The 18,028-nt window shown below is 40.1% G+C and overlaps 3 protein-coding genes across 5 annotated transcripts; 1 reads left to right on the plus strand and 2 right to left on the minus strand.

Annotated features, from left to right (window-relative positions):
- Window positions 1-142: 142 nt before the first annotated feature.
- kiaa1143 (KIAA1143 ortholog) lies at window positions 143-2,234 on the minus strand. Its single transcript, XM_056285711.1, has 3 exons — window positions 2,068-2,234; window positions 706-853; window positions 143-427 (listed from the first exon to the last, which is right to left on the minus strand). Exons 1-3 carry the CDS (start codon window positions 2,182-2,184, stop codon window positions 216-218), a joined length of 477 nt encoding a protein of 158 aa, XP_056141686.1. The 5' UTR covers window positions 2,185-2,234; the 3' UTR covers window positions 143-215.
- A 116-nt stretch (window positions 2,235-2,350) lies between these two features.
- LOC130117556 (transmembrane protein 42-like) lies at window positions 2,351-5,190 on the plus strand. Its single transcript, XM_056285663.1, has 3 exons — window positions 2,351-2,613; window positions 3,169-3,315; window positions 4,199-5,190. Exons 1-3 carry the CDS (start codon window positions 2,434-2,436, stop codon window positions 4,340-4,342), a joined length of 471 nt encoding a protein of 156 aa, XP_056141638.1. The 5' UTR covers window positions 2,351-2,433; the 3' UTR covers window positions 4,343-5,190.
- Window positions 5,191-5,212: 22 nt separating this feature from the next.
- zdhhc3a (zinc finger DHHC-type palmitoyltransferase 3a) lies at window positions 5,213-17,566 on the minus strand. 3 transcript variants are annotated; one of them, XM_056285665.1, is made up of 8 exons: window positions 17,400-17,566; window positions 17,059-17,183; window positions 16,086-16,488; window positions 15,745-15,869; window positions 15,221-15,317; window positions 14,713-14,794; window positions 12,705-12,835; window positions 5,213-6,946 (listed from the first exon to the last, which is right to left on the minus strand). In XM_056285665.1, the coding sequence occupies exons 3-8, from the start codon at window positions 16,413-16,415 to the stop codon at window positions 6,737-6,739; spliced, it is 975 nt and encodes a 324-aa protein (XP_056141640.1). In that variant the 5' UTR covers window positions 16,416-16,488; window positions 17,059-17,183; window positions 17,400-17,566; the 3' UTR covers window positions 5,213-6,736. The 3 variants fall into 3 exon arrangements, with proteins under 3 accessions (XP_056141640.1, XP_056141639.1, XP_056141641.1); XM_056285664.1 differs by lacking the exon at window positions 17,059-17,183; XM_056285666.1 differs by lacking the exons at window positions 5,213-6,946; window positions 17,059-17,183 and adding an exon at window positions 7,905-10,465.
- Window positions 17,567-18,028: the final 462 nt, after the last annotated feature.

Below are 18,028 nucleotides of genomic sequence, written 5' to 3' on the forward strand. Positions count from 1 at the left end.
AAATACAATGTCCTCTTTCTTATACAACACTTAATTTCCCAAGCAAGAATACTATACTAAGCCTTATCTCAGAAGCTAAATGGCATTAACTCTTCACAGAATATTTGGGATGAAAAATCTGCTGTGTCCTTTTTTTTCACAATGGAAGCCACCAGGAACAGATACAAAAGGGGTCCACTGTTAATGAAAGTCTGCACTTCACAGTAAAGTACCATTTACCCCTCTTCTTCCTCCTCATCTCCTCCAAATGAAAGGAGGCTGTTATTTTTCACTTTCTTTCCAAGCTTCTCCTTTGTCTCTTCCTTCTCCCCTCCTTCATTCCTCTTCTTTTTGCTGGAGCTGGCAGTGATTCCCTGGAACTTGTCTGAGGATGACCTTTTGGCTGGCTTTTTGAACAGGATTTTACCATCAGGAGGAGGTTCATCATCTGCAGATAGAGAAACGTGTGTGTCATTCTAAAAGTCATGCTTCAAAAATAACAATACATAGATGTACTTTTTGAAGTCTTTAGGACCTTGTTAAAGCAATAATCTACATAGGTGCATACTTGTCCCTGGAGGCTAGCATCTTTACAAAAATAATATTAATCCTATCTTGAACTTTATCAGCCATGAACTAGTTGTAATTCTAATTTTTAACTGCATTCGCACATCTAAATTGAAAACAACAACAACAACAACAAAAAAGATAGGTCAAAGTTGTTACCTTTCTCTTTACTACCACCATGTGTGCCATCTTTTATCTTCTTCACTTCCTCTGCACTTAGGTCTCCCTTCTTCAAAACAACAACTTGTGGCAACTCATCATCGTGATCACTTCCGCTGTCATCATCTAGTGTTGGCATCGGTTGACGCTTAACAAGAAAAACATATCACACACAAATGTCAAGGCAAAAGACAGTAAATATTACATCCTAAATTTCCCTTTTTGTTAGGTACCTTGCATGGGAAAGACACTCTTTAGGTAGTGTTGTTAAAGACATGGGCTGGAATACTCACTACTCTTTAGTGACTGTACTTACATTGCAACTGAATTACTAACGACATGACAGAAAGTAGTGGTCATAACATACTCGACTCTAGTAGGAGTACAATCCCATTTGCTGAGCTCTGAGGTTGGTCCACCAGGCTCAGAGGTAAGTCTGCTCACCTCGGCACTAACTTGACCAAACTCCTCTAGCTCCAAAATGATACAAATCATCACAATGAAATGCCAGTACCATCTAAAAAGTTATATCTTTTTAACCCATTACACTCTTATCTCTGAGTATGTTTGTGTTTGTGTGTGTGTGTGTGTGTGTGTGAGACAGAGCTGTCAAGAGAGGATGATTACCGCTGATCCTCCTGCTCGTGTTGCACTACATATAGTTGCTGTTTTAGTTCTTTCTCCTGCGCATTTATGCAGAATTGCAACAAAAATACAGTACCATAATATATGTAGGCTTACACTTTATTGACTTTCTTTTGTTGTGTGTCAGTTTGCACGTGTATGTAAGAAAGAGAGTATATAGAGAGAGGAAGAGCTTAAGAGAAGGGATGGACAGTGGTGTGTGTGAGGGAGAAATGTGTCCATATGTTTTTACTGCTGTGCATGCATTTGTTGTTTGGTTTTGGCGAGTTGCATAGTAATCAGTCCTGTCCCTTTCTACCGTATCAAATACACGGTGAGAGGATCAGCTGGGTGGAGCTATTGTGGCTCGAAGGTCGGGGGAGGTCAGCTCGGAGTCTCACACCGGATTCCACTACAAACCCGGTGTAGATAACTCAGAACTGGCCAAGATTATATACATTATTACTAACAGCAGTGTATCCCGCTGTTAACGCTGCCGCTGTCGATAGCTAACTAGTTAGCTTTACATCTGACTTAACGATTGGAGGATATAAGGGTGACTGTCACTCGTTGATGCCATTACACAATTAATATAGCTGATGAGTTGCTTCAGCGGGAGCAAGCTATATGATGGCAAGTCGGGTTTAGAACAAAATCTAACGTAAACATAAATAGCTCAAATTGAAAATATCTCACGGATCCCATCCCACTGAGCACGGTTGGTGAGACCAAGCATACCTTTGTGTCGACGGTCGGTCCCTCCTTGAATCCAACATCAGTTTTAAATTTCTTTAAAAAAGACGGTTCGGCTGGTTTCACCCACGAAACGTCACTTTTCTTATTGTTCTTATTCATTGCGACGGAGCAGAATAATACAAACGAAGCTTACGAGTGGTTTCCGAAATCAAAATATACGTCATCAAAACGCACCCAGAAGCCACGTGGTTTCAGAGCCTAAGGATTGGCTGAAATACCAACGATGTAAATCAAGGAAGCGTTCTCCAAAGAAGCTCATGTCTTGGCAGACCATGGGTTTATTTATTGACAAATAGAATGTTTTTCTGCAATTGAACTGTTCTGCGACCGCTTTCCACTTGTTTGGAAATGATTTCACCGGCTTTTTACGCTTTATTGGCAGGCTTTCTTGGTGCTGTTGCATCTTCGTCCGCAAAACTCTCCCTTGGTGCAGATTACCTCAAAGAAATGTGTGATACACAGATACGGAAGTGGGTTGATGGGAACCACTGGACTGGTCTTGATGCAGAAGAAACCCCTTGTGACTGGGTGAGACAGGCTTGCTCCACATGCTGCTCTGTTAATAAGCCTTAGTTTTAGCAATGCGTTTGAGTAGCAAATGTTTAGAGTTGATATGAGAGTTGGAAATATGTTTATGATGTTATGGCAGATGTAGGTTTATGGGAGTTGAGAGATAGGACACACTTTTTTTTACCCTTGGCTAGCAGCTTCACTACGGCCGGTGCTCATGATCTCTCCAGTCCATTCCGTGTGAGTGAAACAGACTATCATTGGAAATAGCCTTTTCAGCAAAACTCCATACTAATCTTTTTCACCTACAAAGATCTTTATAAAGTGTAAAATACGAATTCTGAATTCACACAGATTAAAAAAAAAAGAATCTAACCCCCGTAAACCGAACTCTACACTCTATACTGATGTTATAGCACAATCTATAAACACTGTATATTGTGATTTTCAGTTTATAATGGGTGAATGAATGAACGAACGAATGAATGGAACCATTGCAATGAAAACAGAGAGGCTATCTCACTGCAATTTTCTATCTCCCATGTTTGTTTTTATTTTGGGTTTTTTCCCCAGCTCCACATCCCCTTGCGACTGGTGTGTGGAGGCCTGCTGTTCACCTGTAATACTCTGATGTGGACTTTCTTCTCTAAGGCACTTCACTATTCCCCTTCTTCAGCCAGAGCCACAGTCACCACCACTGCTTCTAACTTCATCTCCTCTGTGGGTTCAGTACTGGTTCTTCTTTTTTTTTATAGCCTAAACACAACACAAAGCAAAGTTGAGTTTTGTAAAGTTAACGAGAATACTACTTCAAGTTTACAATATCCTCCTGTTAGCCTATGGTACATTCCCGTGTGTCAAGGAGTCCCTACCTGTTATTAGGCTGAGAACCATATCCCAACCCTGCACTGTCATACCTATCTATTTGTTCATGTACATTCTCATTTCCTGATAAGACTAGTGACTATTTCTTGTCGGGATAGAGCTTAACTGGTACTCCAAATGCTTGATCATACAGCCAAAACTGTTACTCACCATTGACTCTCACCTCACACCCTCCATGGGTCCCACAGCAGAACACCTACTGCTTATGTTCTGTTGTTGTTTCCCAACTGTATGATACACTTCTCGTCATAATCCCTCCAAATGTATAATCTCGGTGAGTTTCTTGTAAGGGTCAACAGTACCACAGTAATAGGGTTGAAGGTATACAGCAAAGAAGTGCACCTGTTTTCAGCCCTATTGCAATGTGACTGAGGTGTAGCTGGCAGGGTAAATAATCTCTCACTCTCTTCACGTCTCAAAATACTTAATGCTGTATCTTGTTCTCACATTTTTTTGCTCTGATTTCTGTTAAAAAGTAAAAATGATCTTGGTAGTGTCTTGGTAACACATGCAGAAACAGATATGTCCATAAATCAATGCAAGTTCCAGATTGCAAGATTCAGTGAAACCAGTTTGGGCCAACTTTGGAAATGTTTATGAAATTCATTATGGTTTCAGCAGCAAGAAAAGTCCAAAAATAAGCCTGCTTTATGATGATGCTCCTTGCACCTTTTGATGATTTTAAACAATGTTTTGTTTTTTTTACTCATGTATTTAGGCGATCCTGGGAAAGATGATCTTTGGAGAGACTCATGCAGCTCTGTGGTGGGTTGGTATCTCTTTCACTCTCTCTGGGTTGCTTGTACTTCATGGATCGACCCCACAGAACCTCCCACAGGAAGAAGACAAGAAGGATACGTGATGTTGGCTTGGTCGGCTGACCAAAACAATATGACCTTTTCTTAGCTATCCCTGAACCTCACCAGCCTGAGGCAAAACTTATTGCAGGGTATTTGATTTCATATTTCCAAACACAAAGGTAGAAATAACACTCATAAACTTAAAAAGTCAACAGTATAATTTCAGACCATATTATTACTAAGTCACAGTGCGCTGCAGTCACAAGCAAAATCACCATTCCCAGACACCAGTGGCTTATATATGCTCCATCACATTGTTTTTACATTGCTTTTGATTTCTGACACACTCTTTGCCATCCGATTCATTAGAAAGAGGAATATCAAAGGTTCAAATGAATCATTGAAATTAAAATTACTAGCTAGCTTGTTCTAGTCAGAAAGGCACGAACTGATGAAGCCTCTTGGATGAGAGGCGAAACGTCTTCATGGATATGTACCAAGTCCAGTTGCACTCGATTCAATTCCTTTGGATAACCATGACCTGGATGAATGAGAACACTCACAGACACAATGTAAAAAAAAACAGAAAATCTACACTGACCGAGAACTAGGTAACTTTTTTATAATGCAAACGTACCAGCATACAATTACACTCAAGTTTAGACATAGAACACATCTGATTTCATGAGACTCCGGTGAGAGCTTTGAATGATGTGTCAAAGGCAGCAGTGTGCCCCCTCATGTTTTCCTGATTGTGCCATGGACAGACTCCTGAATATATTGTTATAGGACATGACACCTACGACCAAAGCTGCATAACATTCAAGATCTAGAATATCTTGACAAGGTTGTGTAAACATGTTTCTCCTGTGAAAATGTGTGTTGTACTGTAAATATCCAATAAACTACAAACCTGTATGCAAATGATTTATTGAAAATAATTGGTCACACACCCCTCACAATACTACTTATCGGATAATTTTTAAAATGAGGTCGAGTGTTAAGAAAAGACAACTATTCATGATGTATAGATTAAACAGTGGCTGCTTAAAGGTAGAACGAGTAACGTTCAAAGTTGACCCCTCCCCCCGGCCAACGACAGCAGAAGGACACGCCCCCTAACTACAGTTGCCAGGACACATCCCAGTGTACAGGCCAAGTCCGCGTCGGTCCGCTTGGTGTTTCGCCTCGCTATATCTGCGTGTTTTCGGCGCTGTGCCCGCCATTGTCGTAGCTTCCTCTTGGATGTGTGCTTACGATCTCGACCTGGCACCTGGTCGCTACGTACATTTATAGAGGCCCGCTGCTCATAGGTTACCCCCCCCCCCCCCCCCAGAGTCTATATATTGATTTTTGGGGAAATCCTACTCGTTCTACCTTTGATGTTGAACATATACATTGTAGCTGCACGTATACATGTAAAGTTATTGCATTTAATTTGATTCCAAGAATTGAATCCACATAATTTGTAAAAACCCCTTGTTACCCCAATAATGTAAACAAAATATTAGTGGTCCCAGTATATCCGGTATTCATTCCATAATTACAAGCCCTTCTCCAAAAGTCATTTTATATCCTGCAAAGTTACACAATACTCTCCTTCACATAGACTGTTAAATACTACTCATTTCCTACACATGCTTTTAGAAGATAGACAATTAAAAATGGTGATTCTAGTCATAAATCAGAAGCATTATGAACATTTGATTAACAAAATGGATGGTAAACTTTACAGACAATATAAATATAGTTTCCTTTAACTTCAATAGCAAACCAAGAAAAAGATAGTTAAGGCACACAGGGAGTGAAATTAGATTAAAATACAAACAAAAAGGAAGAAAAGAAACAGCAGAGTGGTTCAAGTTTACTGCTTATGCCTCAGGTCCGGTTTAGTGTCCTCATCACGCTCAGTTGTGTTCTCCTGAGATAGCTTTGGTTAGATACAAGAGGGAGAGGTCTGTACAAGACCTTACCCGATTTTGATCCTTAAGAGACCAGTTCTGTAATGATCTGAGAATACTGGTTTGGCTTGTCCATTTAGGATTAAGATGCCACACTTGCAAAATTGTCTATTAACTTGGATGAATCTTACATCATGGCTGCAATGTTACAGCTACTAAAATTAAGTATCTATAATCCAGATGCTAAGTGATGGCTTATGATTGGATGTCTTTGCACTGTCCGTGCAAATTCCTGACATATTAGTTGACAAAGACCACATTAACACAGGGACAGAAACAAATTTAGCACGTCTGTGGCAAACAGCTTACATATTCATGGTTTGATATTTTAAAAAAAACAAAACTTGTTTCTGTGAGCTTTCTCTATCTGGATGGCCATGATAAGGTCTGGCATGCACCACAAAGAAATCAAACCAGATCTTTTTCGCATGTGTGGATATACGGCAATTAAGATGCAGTTGTACGATGGAGAAATGTCTTCTTGCCTCTCAAACGCTATTCCAATGGTATCTCAATGACATCCTCTTCGATGATCTCACCCTGCGGGACCATGACCATGTGATCCTGGAGGTCCTTCTTGCAGCTGAGCCCTGCAAACGGGCTGCACCAGGACAGGGAGAAGCGGCCGCCGAATGCTGCCTGCATGGCCTCCCAACAAGGAACCTTCCCCCACTTTCCAGTTTCTCCCTTCAGACGTTCAATCCCCTGGAGAAGACAGAGGAGGTTTGAGATATAAAGATGAACGCATGAACAGACTGAGTGTTCTTCATCCTCATAAAATAGTAACTACAAATAATTGTCAACGGCAATACTGTATCACAATACAGTTGCTTTGCTCATTTTCTAATTGCCAGGTTCTCTGAAACAAATCAAGTCAAGAAGCTTAGGCTAAAAGAAGCTACTTAGGTTTGTGTCCAAGAAATATGCCCAAGCTTGACTATTATGAAGGTACAAAATAAAACAACTATGGTCACATGCACCTTCAATGGGAGAATAAAGGCAGAAGGAGGAAGTAGATGGCTATCAAATGGTAAGAAACAATTAACATGCACCATGCCATTATAAACAGAGGAAACTCATTAATCAACTGAAGCAATGTGCAGTTAAATCTATAAGACCCAACAGAAATAAAAAATAAAAGAAGTTTGCATTTGAAACTTCAGCCTTTTTACATTTTACAGCTGCATGCTTGTGAAATGTGTTTGACTCTATGAACAGATAGTATGACCTTGTGTCGGCTTACCTCTGTCCATTTACCAGAGCAGCAAACCAGACTTAAGAATTAAGAGAGCTGTGTGCTTCAGAGACTAACTGGTACATCACATAGCCCACCAAAGCTAATGTATGAGTGGTAACATGAAGGCATAACATGGCAGAGAGATCCCAGACAATAAGATGGCATATTCTAACAATGGAGGATTGAAAATAATCAATTATGTGAAAGACAGGTATGAAAAATTAAGAGGACTTTTTTTTAAAGAAAGAGAACATTAAGTAAACCCATTTCACCAATGAGCAGTGTAATAATTAACTGGGTGATAACCGGGAGAAAAAAATGGCACAAAATCGGGCAAAGTTGCGACGTTAAATTTCATTTAGAGGCAAAATTGCGACGTTAGATTTCATTAAAGGTTTAACCCACAAAGATTAACAAACACACAGAGGAAGCTGCATTGCAACAGAAGTGTTTATTCTCTGCGCATGTGCTGAAACACTTTCAGAATGTTTAGAAAGTTTTAAAATTTCAGTTAAAAAAAATCTTCAACATCACTCACCAACAAGATCCGGCGCTAGCATACCAGCACTGTTTCACCTACGATACTAAGCTAGCCATTTGCACCATGCATTCTGATAACAAAATACATACACATAATGAAAAATAGAATAAGAAAACATAAATGATCGAGAAAAAGTGCAAATTAGTCATGTATTATGTTTTTAAATGTGAACAGTGACAGCGGACTTTGTTTTCATAGTTTGTTTAGTGCTTCATGTGTTTTGTTACAGTACAGACAAAATCCAGCTACTATCTTGCAAATGTGTAATCACTTGTATGGCAGCCAAATTCATACTTTTCTCTGTGCATTTACATAAGCTGCTTCCTTGACAGAATGCAGAATTTAATGAAATTCCTAAAAGATTTTCATACAGAAGTACTTTTTGAAAAATCCCATACCAGACCTTTCTGAAGCAAATTTGTAACTGAGAGACTCACTGAGGGAACTTTGGCACAAGTTGACGATATCAAAACACCACATACCATCATGGCTATAATAATAAGCATAGAACCACTACAGCTGTTTCAGCATGAAGTGTTCATATGAAGTCAAGTTAATAAAAAAATGACTTGACTTCATGCAAAACACACAGATAGCAACTGTCTTATGCATGGTGAGATCTTCACTGATCGCAATCAAATCTACAACCATGTTTTCTTGCTCTACATGAAAGACAAATTGAGCTTGATGGCAATCTTGATTGCATTTAAAAGAACCTATTCAACTAACACTTTGCAAGAATGTCCTGGTTAAGACTTGCTGTGACCACAACATGCTGGCAGATAATGGATTGATTGCACCATGTGAAACAGAGGAACATAACACCCTGGCTTTTTATTTTGGAGAATAACCTGGTCCCTCAGACAATGGCTTAATTTATGTTGAGCATGTATCAGAGAGGAATCAGAGAATGTTCCAGACCTGAACAAAACACAGGTGCCAAAATATACTTTGAAATATTTGCTTTTTTGGCATTGTATGTGGTAGTTATGAGCCTGTCAAGTAAAGTCCTGTTCGCATCACGCCTGACTTTTTCACAAGATATTTTCACACAAAGAAAAACACAGAATGCCTGTATCCATGCTGCAGACTGACTGTGAAACTGTTGCGTAAACATAAGCCATCATATTTCGCCTGGCACCTTGCCTGGCGTTGACTGTGTTTTTGGTGTCGTTGTGTGGAGTGCGGGAAAGTGTGTTGAAGGTGTCTGGCTGGGAGAGCTGGCGTTGGATCGGCTATGGGGGGGCTTGGTCCACTGTGTCCAGTGGGCCCAAGGACCACAGCCCTGCCCAGAGCTGCACCCGAAGAGGAAGCACTGAGGGTGGTCTGACAGGACGCGGAAGCGGGGCAGGCTAAGCTAACTGCTAGCCCATGCAGACCGGCAGTTCAGACAGTCATCCTGGTTGGCGTACGTTCTCTTGGACAGTGATTTTTTTTTTTTGTGGATATGTTGGATATGTGTTTTTGTAGTTTTTTTTCTATTTTGGATATATGTGTTCTTGTAGTCTGGATGTGTTTTTGTCTGTGTTACATTGCTGTGGGCTGGGGGAAATTATATTTTGTTTCATTTCATGTACAAGTGCATGAAATGAAATGACAAATAAATGTTCCTGATTCCTGATCTTTTAAAATAAACCAGGTAGGATTTCTGTTTCTTTTAGATGCAACAACTCTCCCGAGTCAACGAAACAGTATACAAGATTTAGTGGGTTAAAATTAATCCAATGTATTATTTTCAACTATTTGTCTCTCAAAAACGTGTCACACTTGGCGTGAAAAGATCTTAATGCCAAAAGTGTCTGCATACTGAATGTCTGACAAAACTGAAAATGTATAGTTTGTCCATGTCTGGAACATTATGGAGACAAGATAGAGTCTGACACAAGGAAGACATCAGGAAAAGTCAATGTAAACACTGGGGAGAAAAGGAAAAGGCCTAATGGTATCAGGAAAAAAGGGGCCCAGAAAAGAAACACCAACATATCAAAAATCACACAATGCTTACAAACATGATTCACAAGCTAAAAGGATTTCTTTTTCTCTGCAACTCAGCTTGATAAAACAAAGCAAAAGTGAAATAAATAGAGTGCACTTTCATGGCAAAACAGAAAGCAAATGGGGAGCTGTCCATAGATAGGGTTGGAGAAAGGGTACAATCGTTTTCAGCACTGGGAACAAGAGACTGATCATAGCTGAGGTCAGCTGGGCTGGGGGCATGTGGGGGAAACTTCTGACCCCCGTCTCGGTTTAGCTTTGATGTGGCTCGCTGGTTCCCTGTGCTGAGCTCTCACACCACATACTGGTAAGTCTCAGCCTTCCCATGGTTAGGGGTGGAGAAAGGGCTAAACCACAATATGGAGAAGGGGTGTCCAAATACAGCCCTCATGTTCATCCACTTTGTTTTTTTAGCCCATCTTCTCTCTTCCTTTTTCAACTGTTCTATGCCCTGAAAACGAGAGACAACCAAACTTCAGTGGGTGTGCCTTTGTGACCTGCTCAATGATCACAAAGCACATACATAGCTCACTGCTTTCGTTTTCGGTGACAGTATTTGATTTGTATTCAGTTTGTGGAAAAAACAAAAACAAAAAAACACGCTATAAGTATTTCTGAGAAATAACGAGGCCATAAACCCAAATCTTTCTCCACTAGGATTGGTAGCAGCTGCTTAATACCATATTGATTTTTTTCTGCCTTGGATTTTGAAGCATTTCTGTTTGTTGTATTCCATCTCCAATTAAGACAAGCATCCTTCCTCGAACAATAAATCATACTTGTTACTATTAACTCTCCTTGAGTTGCAGACAAAAAGACATTAGAAGCAGGAAGGAGAGTTAGTTCAGGCTGATTTAGTGAACTAAGTTTTAAGAATGGACACAGGTATTCACAGATACAGGGTACATATACACAGTACACACAGGCACGCAAATACCTGGGCTATAATTTCAAGAGGACAGCAAATATAGAGAAGATACTGATTCCTTCTCTGACTGATACATGATAGCATTTCCTTTTAAAATTACTAACTCTCTGTGGCTACAGAAAGCATCGAGTACTAGACAGGACAGTTGCAGCTGTGACTCAGAAGCAGGCGAGGTTAGGCCTACATTTTACATGCATATTGCTATGAGGCTGGCCTACCCAATTTGTCAAAGAAATGCTTTTTCGACTTATGAGGCACATGATATCTGGGACTAGTGGAACACGAGCTTCTAACCCACTGATAACACACAAACTGTTGGCTTTGAGCAGTATGGCTTTGGTCAATGCCTAAAACAGGGAGGGTAAACACCATTGCATCCCACACTGAGAGGACAAATGTTAAGGTCAAATGCTCAACGACATTAGCCATGGCGAGGCCAAGTGAAAGTGAAGACGCTGTGGTTTCTCCTATTCAACCATTTCCTTTATGAGGGGGCGACATGAATGAAGGGGAGGAGAATGTTTTTGAGCCTTAATAGAAGTGAAGCAAAGATTATGAAAAGGGTGTACATCCCTGTATTAGGAGGGTGGTCCCAAAACATCTGCTTAAAAAGCCTTTGTTATCAGCATCATCCTAATATGAAATGAGTTTATCCCCATGGGAGCGGGCCCTTCCAGGATGACTTGGTTCATAGGAATCGCACTTCGCTTGCCCTCTTCCCTCTAGACTACCATCTGTAAGAGTACCAAACTCTACTGTTGTGTATTCTGGGCTAGTCAGCAACACAAAGGGCATTATGGGTAACCTACATGTCCGTTTTAGTTGTTGTTAGCCATACTGTTTGGAAACGTGCTGCAGTTATAGAATACATGATTAGCGTACAGTCAGAGTCCAGGTTATCATTGTTATACAGGTAACAAGAAACTGTTAAAGAGATAACATCTACATCCAGAATTTTCTCTCATCTGGCCCCAAAAATGGTGGAACACACTCCCCTCTTCCATCAGTGCTATAGACTGATTTATTTCAATCAATAATGGCCTAGAAAACTTTATTTTCCAGGCCTACTTTAATCCATAGATGGTCTATAAGCATGACTATTACTACTGATTTGTGACATTGTCCAGCTTATTTATGATTTAAACCCTCTACTACTATTACTCATATCACTATTGGTGGTTTTCCTTATGTTCAGTTACACCATTTGCACTTGACAAGACACAAACTTTTGGCTATGATAAAATTACTATTTAGTGCCTGTAGGTTGACACATAAATGTATCGCTGATTATCTTGCAAGTCACCCTCAGATCTTAGATCTGAAGGCAGCTCAATGAAATGCCATCCTGCAGCAAGGTTCAAAGCATGGTTTTATAAATTATTTTATTTATCATAAACTCGGGTACCTGTTAAGAGTCCACAAACTTACACAGTTGTGGCAGTACATCTTGGCCTGGCAATCTATTAAGACATTTAACACTGAGGTTTCCATTTCATCTGAAACTTACTTGCATCTGAGACAACATGTTCAGAAAGAGTACACTGGCTCAAGTTTAAGCCATCACGACACAAGAATTTGCCATTAATCAACCTACTTCAGGTCAAATGGAGAGAAATTCTATTTAGTTATAAACAATTACAGTTGGATGTGAGAGGGAAAAGATGTGTAGTTAAAGAGACAAAGGCAACAGAGTTGAGCGGTTGAGGACTAAAAGGCGGAGAGAGGAACAGGAGTCTGCCTCCTCTCTACTGGGTTAACTTACAGTCTCGTCAGTACAGATGGAATGGACCTGTGTGCCGAACATCACAAAGGTGAAGATGAGGAAGAGGAGACCCTCAAAGCACAGGAGGATGAGGAGGATGACTGTTGCAGGGGGAGAGAAGGAACTGCACTCTGGATGGAGGGAGACGGAGAGAGATGGAGGGATCTGGTAAACTGAGGAACACATAATGCTGTGTGCTATGCAGCACAGCCAAAGTATCCATTGCTCTTCCTGGTTATCTCATTTTTATATCACAACAAAACGTGTGCAACAATTTGAAGCAATTTTGTCAACAACTATAAATGGCTGTCATCACACACTGTACTTTTATGCCATTCACATTCACAAATTTGGTCCTATACTGCCTTCATCTTTTGGTTCAAAGTCACCCATATCACCATTAGGATGAGGAGAGGGCTTGTGTTAAGGTGCCACGTCACAGATCTTAACGTTGAACAGTTATAGGCTCGACTAACGGGATTGTAAAATCAACCTTACAATGATTAGAAAGGGAACTGCCGTTCAAAAAAATAAAAAAGGGCCTTATTTAGGGTTAATTTGTCGAGGTGATTTCAAATGGCGGCTCTATTGCCAAAGGGCAATGTTTTTTGTGTTGAACATTCTCACCTTTTGGGCTGTGTGTACAATCCACACCAGATAATGTTCATTTCAGTTGTACCATTATCAACATTTCTTGGCAGTCATTTTTGACACAAGGTAGTGCCCTTTCCATCTATCAAGGACATGGTCAGGATAACACACAAAACACAGGTTAGAATGGGGGAAACACACTAAACCCACTAAAAAAGAATTAAGATGCTTTGAGCTAAAAAAGGCCAGAAATTACTTGAAAGTATCCCTCCAATCTCACTCAGTATTTCAGTCAAGACACATTCATTTAGTACACCTTATAATGTATTTATGTACTACTAACTAGCAGCTATTCTCTCATCGAGATAAGTGGTTTCAAAATTTACACTTTCCCTTAATTTCATTCACTTTAATCTAGTAGTTTCCGCTCCCGAACTGTCAAGGTTTCTCACACACACACACACACACACACACACACACACACACACACACACACACACCTACCTAAAGTTAAAAAAAAAAGTTTTTATTTTCTTTGTTTGATTTTAATCGACATCTGCATTCATCTTTAGCTGCCCTGCCGGGACTTTTATGATAAACCTCTTGTCAAAGCACTCCATAGAGAAACTTGACTTGTCTATGGCATTAACTGAACTAAATCTTCATTGAAATGCCATGTCACAAAACAAACAAAAAAATAATTCACCGTTTTTGCCTGGATGGAAGACAGCAGAAAGTAATGTCTTGGTGGTCTACTATGCATACTGTTGGTTTTACAAATAAAATGGGTGCTCAATACAACACTCGGTGTACAATACTTCATATAAATGAGCAAACAAATGTGTTTATATTAACATATTACAAACCTGGTAAAAAAATACTTCATAAGTAGAGAACTGTCGAAACAAAATAAAACCCAGAGTTAACAGAATGACCAAAACATAGAAAATCAGTGGGAGAAAGTGGCTTTATGTTGACAATACCTGTCAAAGCACAGATACAGCCTACTATGGCTCTCTTTACAACAAAGCTCATCTAGTCTAACTCAACTGCTGGACATGACTGACCTTCAGACGACTGGCTGCAACAGAGTCAGATTCCAGAGGGGACAGAATGTGTCAAACAGAATCAAACTTTAAAATGAGAGGAAAATAAAAAGGTCAGACTAAGAAGTACAGACTCTATAACAAATAGAGTTAAGGAAATTACCTCAGTTGAGAATTACGATCTAGAATGATACTTTATTTATCCCCATTTCATGTCGAAAGGGGTGGACTAAAATGTCACCTGGGAACTTGAAATGTCAGTTGAGCACCATTTTGAGGATTTAAAGAAACCATGTATATAATTTATTTTTAGTTATTTTTTAAAAAAAGGTATGGGTAGAGTTTTATAAAGAAAGGTATGATAAACTCACTTGTCCAATCATCTTCAAAACAGTAGAGGAAATGGAAGACCACCATGACCAAAGCGTGGAGAGAAATAAGTGCAATGTACATCTGCAGAGGACACAAGGAAGCATTAACAAGTTACTACAAAGGGCTATATGAATTACAAATTCACAAACATAGCTAGCACTCACTGCAGAAGAAAAAAATCCCACATTACTAATACTACTGATTTTCTGAATGACTCCTCCTGAGTGCTGACATAACGCAAGCACAGAAAGCATGTAGGGAAAGTGAGTTTCATCTGTAGTAGTTGCCCTTTTTCATGTTGACCAAAACAGAAAAATCTTCCAAAACATCAACACAAGATTATAATTTCTTAACTATTTTGCCATTCCTGATTAGATTAAAGAGGCAAATTCTTCTATATTATGTCTAGGTATTTACTTTGTGGCCCTGTCCAAAAGCCCGTCAGACCTGTTGTATGTTGTGTGTAAATTTGCTGTTGTGTGTTCATGCTCAAAATACTGACTTTACCGTGAAAAGCACAAAATACTTCTGGTTGTTCTCCCCGACACAGTTGTTGACCCAAGGGCAGTGGTGATCCATTTTTCGTATGCAACGTTTGCAAACGCTGTCATAAGGAAGAGGAGGGCAGATTTGACAGAAAGAAAGAGAGAATATTACAGTATTAATCAAACAGATTACTTTTGACTGACAAACAGCCTTGGGTTCCAATAGGAAAATTATTATAAATGAGGCTAGCTCACTTTAGTCTAGTTTACATACTAAAACCATCAAGGGCTATAACTGTTGAGTGGGCATAAGGACCAACGTATACACACACAAAATTATCACACTAAAAGGAGAGCAGTTTCCATTTTACAGATTAGTCAATGTCATATTTTTGTTTGATTAGATTTAGACCAAAATATTTAACAGAAAATTCCCCATTCAACTGCCATCAGTCTGTTGCTTGGTTATTCTTAAACAACACTCTGCTAAGAGCGGAACTGAATTTTAACTGCAACAGCAAGTGTTTTGTGTCCTTTTTGCCCTACCTGCAATGGTGTGCTCGGTCAGGCTTGATGCTGCAGCATTTGGGACATTTGTAGACCACCTGGCCTGGTTTAAGCTGAAGACTCTCTATGTACTCCTTGGTAGCATTCCCCTTTGGCACAGCCCCCTAGCAGGACAGATCCACATACGGCAGATGACTGTAGGGTTATTTGCACCTCTTCAATCATTATCACAAAAATATAGGTGCATACAAATTGTCATTTTCCAATGTTTGTCACTGTTCATTATTATCAATATGTGCATGTGCATGCTGAGCATGTTTGTGTCTGCATCCATGCGTATCTATATAAAGAACTGTAAAAAAACAAAAAAGTTCACTCACAGGGTCGGTGCACATGGCCCTGAAGTGTGAGGCAAGGGCGAGGAAGGCCAGGCTATTGAACAGTGTCCCATTTACAATACTGTATGTCAGGTTCTTGGAGGGCAGGAGCATCACAAATAGCACCACAAACTCAGCATACAACACCAGCAGCCAGGTGATCACTGCACATATGATGCCACAGGCATCCCTGATGAACCACATGGCAGAGGCAGAGGAGGATGTGATGATGTCTTTGGAGATGGGGATGCGCTGCTCACCTTGCAGGTAACCAGCACTGGCCTGCCCACGCCCGTGCTCCACATCCCTACATCTGTGTACTGGGCTCTTCATCCTTCATCCAAGCAATCTGCTGCCGCCGCTGGATCAGCTGTGCCTTCTTGCTTCAGACTAAGTCACCGCATGCCTGGATATAGGAAGAGGTAAAACTCAAAAAAGGGTCTTTAACAGTAATTGATATGCATTCCTTTTAATATTATAGATGTCTTAAGTTGTGTTGCAGAACAAACACTATTTCCTATAACCAAAAACAACTATACCAATCTTAAAGAGAAATAGCAATTGATTTAGGTGTGTGTATAGGTCATATGCTTGGCCTCAGCAGTGCAATACTGCTTCCAAGAGGATGCAAAAACATTCACCCATAGCTTAAAAACCTTAAAGCCAATATTCCAATCTGTTATGTCATTAAAACCATGTAGCCCAGAGCTACTTCACTTGGCAAGGGATATGAACTGTCAAGACTTTGAATGTGTGAGATTGTACACCTGGTTTACGGATTAGCAAAAAAACAAAAAAAATCGTCTCTTTAATAACTGGAGACAGCAGTAATGTTTATTTCAGGATATCTAGGCAAATACCCAGCCATGTACACATTTCAGTCTTTTAACTTAAAATTAAGTGAAAATGTCAGTCATGATGATAATTAAACCAAAACGATTAGAGAAAAACAATGCCATCATTAGGGAAATCTTACAATAATCGAGGCAGAGATGAAAACTGGTCAGTTGCTCTTGTTTGACAAGGTGTCTTTCTGGAGGTCAAACGCAGCAAAACGCTGCTCATGTCACTTCTGCATGGCTCTGCAGTCTGACTCAGACCCTATACACCGTGACCAATAATGAACAGAGCTGTAATCATGCTGCTAAATAGCCAAGTTATCAACGTTATTGTTGATGAAGTAGATAAAGAAGACGGAGATACTGAAGACGTAAATTGGGGAAAGCGTCGTCTCTGTGCCACTGCATATTGGCCTTTCCCTGAAACCAGCTGCGCCAGGTCCAAGCAGCGCCGTTAGCTTAGCATAGTTCTGCTCACCTCTTTTCACGCCTGAGTTGGTCTCTTTCAGAAAAAGAAAGGCGATGACACTATTTAGCTTTAGCAGTTTTGATATAAGGTTGACCGACGTTCACTCGAGTCATTCCTGCTATGATTCCTGCGATGATTTTTAGTACTGCTGGCTCCCTCCTCCACATAGCGAACCCCTAAAACAACATATCATGACGTATGAGGAAGTGGATAGATGACAGCCAATCACATTATCTGAAAGTTTACACGCCCTATGAACATTAGAGGACGCGCCCAGGCGCGCCTATTTCCTAAAATACTGTTCATATTAAAAACAAAATAAATGTGTCTTGATGCATGCTCAATAGTCCAGGTAAGGAAATCCCTGAAAGTTGAATGAGTTCATCTGGACACAAAGTTTAGTGGGGCAAACATTTCATCACTCATCTAAATGACTTCGTCAGTCTCAGTTGCCTGCAGGTATCCCCCAACTTTATAAACAGTACAGTTGCATAGCCAGAATCACTTTTACTACCATATGCATTACATGCACTAGGACTTTTACTTGGCGTTATTAGTGCCATGGATCTTGTGGATCTTGCGTTGTTGCCTCTTTGATTTCTGTCAGTCTCTTGTCACTCACAGGGACGCTGCTGAGG

The sequence above is a fragment of the Lampris incognitus genome, chromosome 9 (genome assembly GCF_029633865.1).
Source record: "Lampris incognitus isolate fLamInc1 chromosome 9, fLamInc1.hap2, whole genome shotgun sequence".
Taxonomy (NCBI): domain Eukaryota; kingdom Metazoa; phylum Chordata; class Actinopteri; order Lampriformes; family Lampridae; genus Lampris; species Lampris incognitus.

Coding starts and splice junctions, on each gene's coding strand:
- kiaa1143 (XM_056285711.1), bottom strand. CDS start 2,184: ATGAATAAGAACAATAAGAAAAGTGACGTTTCGTGGGTGAAACCAGCC. Junction 854..2,067: donor GACCGACCGTCGACACAAAG/GTATGCTTGGTC, acceptor TTTCTTGTTAAG/CGTCAACCGATGCCAACACT. Junction 428..705: donor TGGTGGTAGTAAAGAGAAAG/GTAACAACTTTG, acceptor CTCTATCTGCAG/ATGATGAACCTCCTCCTGAT.
- LOC130117556 (XM_056285663.1), top strand. CDS start 2,434: ATGATTTCACCGGCTTTTTACGCTTTATTGGCAGGCTTTCTTGGTGCT. Junction 2,614..3,168: donor AAGAAACCCCTTGTGACTGG/GTGAGACAGGCT, acceptor TTTTTTCCCCAG/CTCCACATCCCCTTGCGACT. Junction 3,316..4,198: donor CTTCTAACTTCATCTCCTCT/GTGGGTTCAGTA, acceptor TCATGTATTTAG/GCGATCCTGGGAAAGATGAT.
- zdhhc3a (XM_056285664.1), bottom strand. CDS start 16,415: ATGAAGAGCCCAGTACACAGATGTAGGGATGTGGAGCACGGGCGTGGG. Junction 14,795..15,220: donor AGTATTTTGTGCTTTTCACG/GTAAAGTCAGTA, acceptor TGTCCTCTGCAG/ATGTACATTGCACTTATTTC. Junction 6,947..12,704: donor CCATCTGTACTGACGAGACT/GTAAGTTAACCC, acceptor TGTCTTCTCCAG/GGGATTGAACGTCTGAAGGG.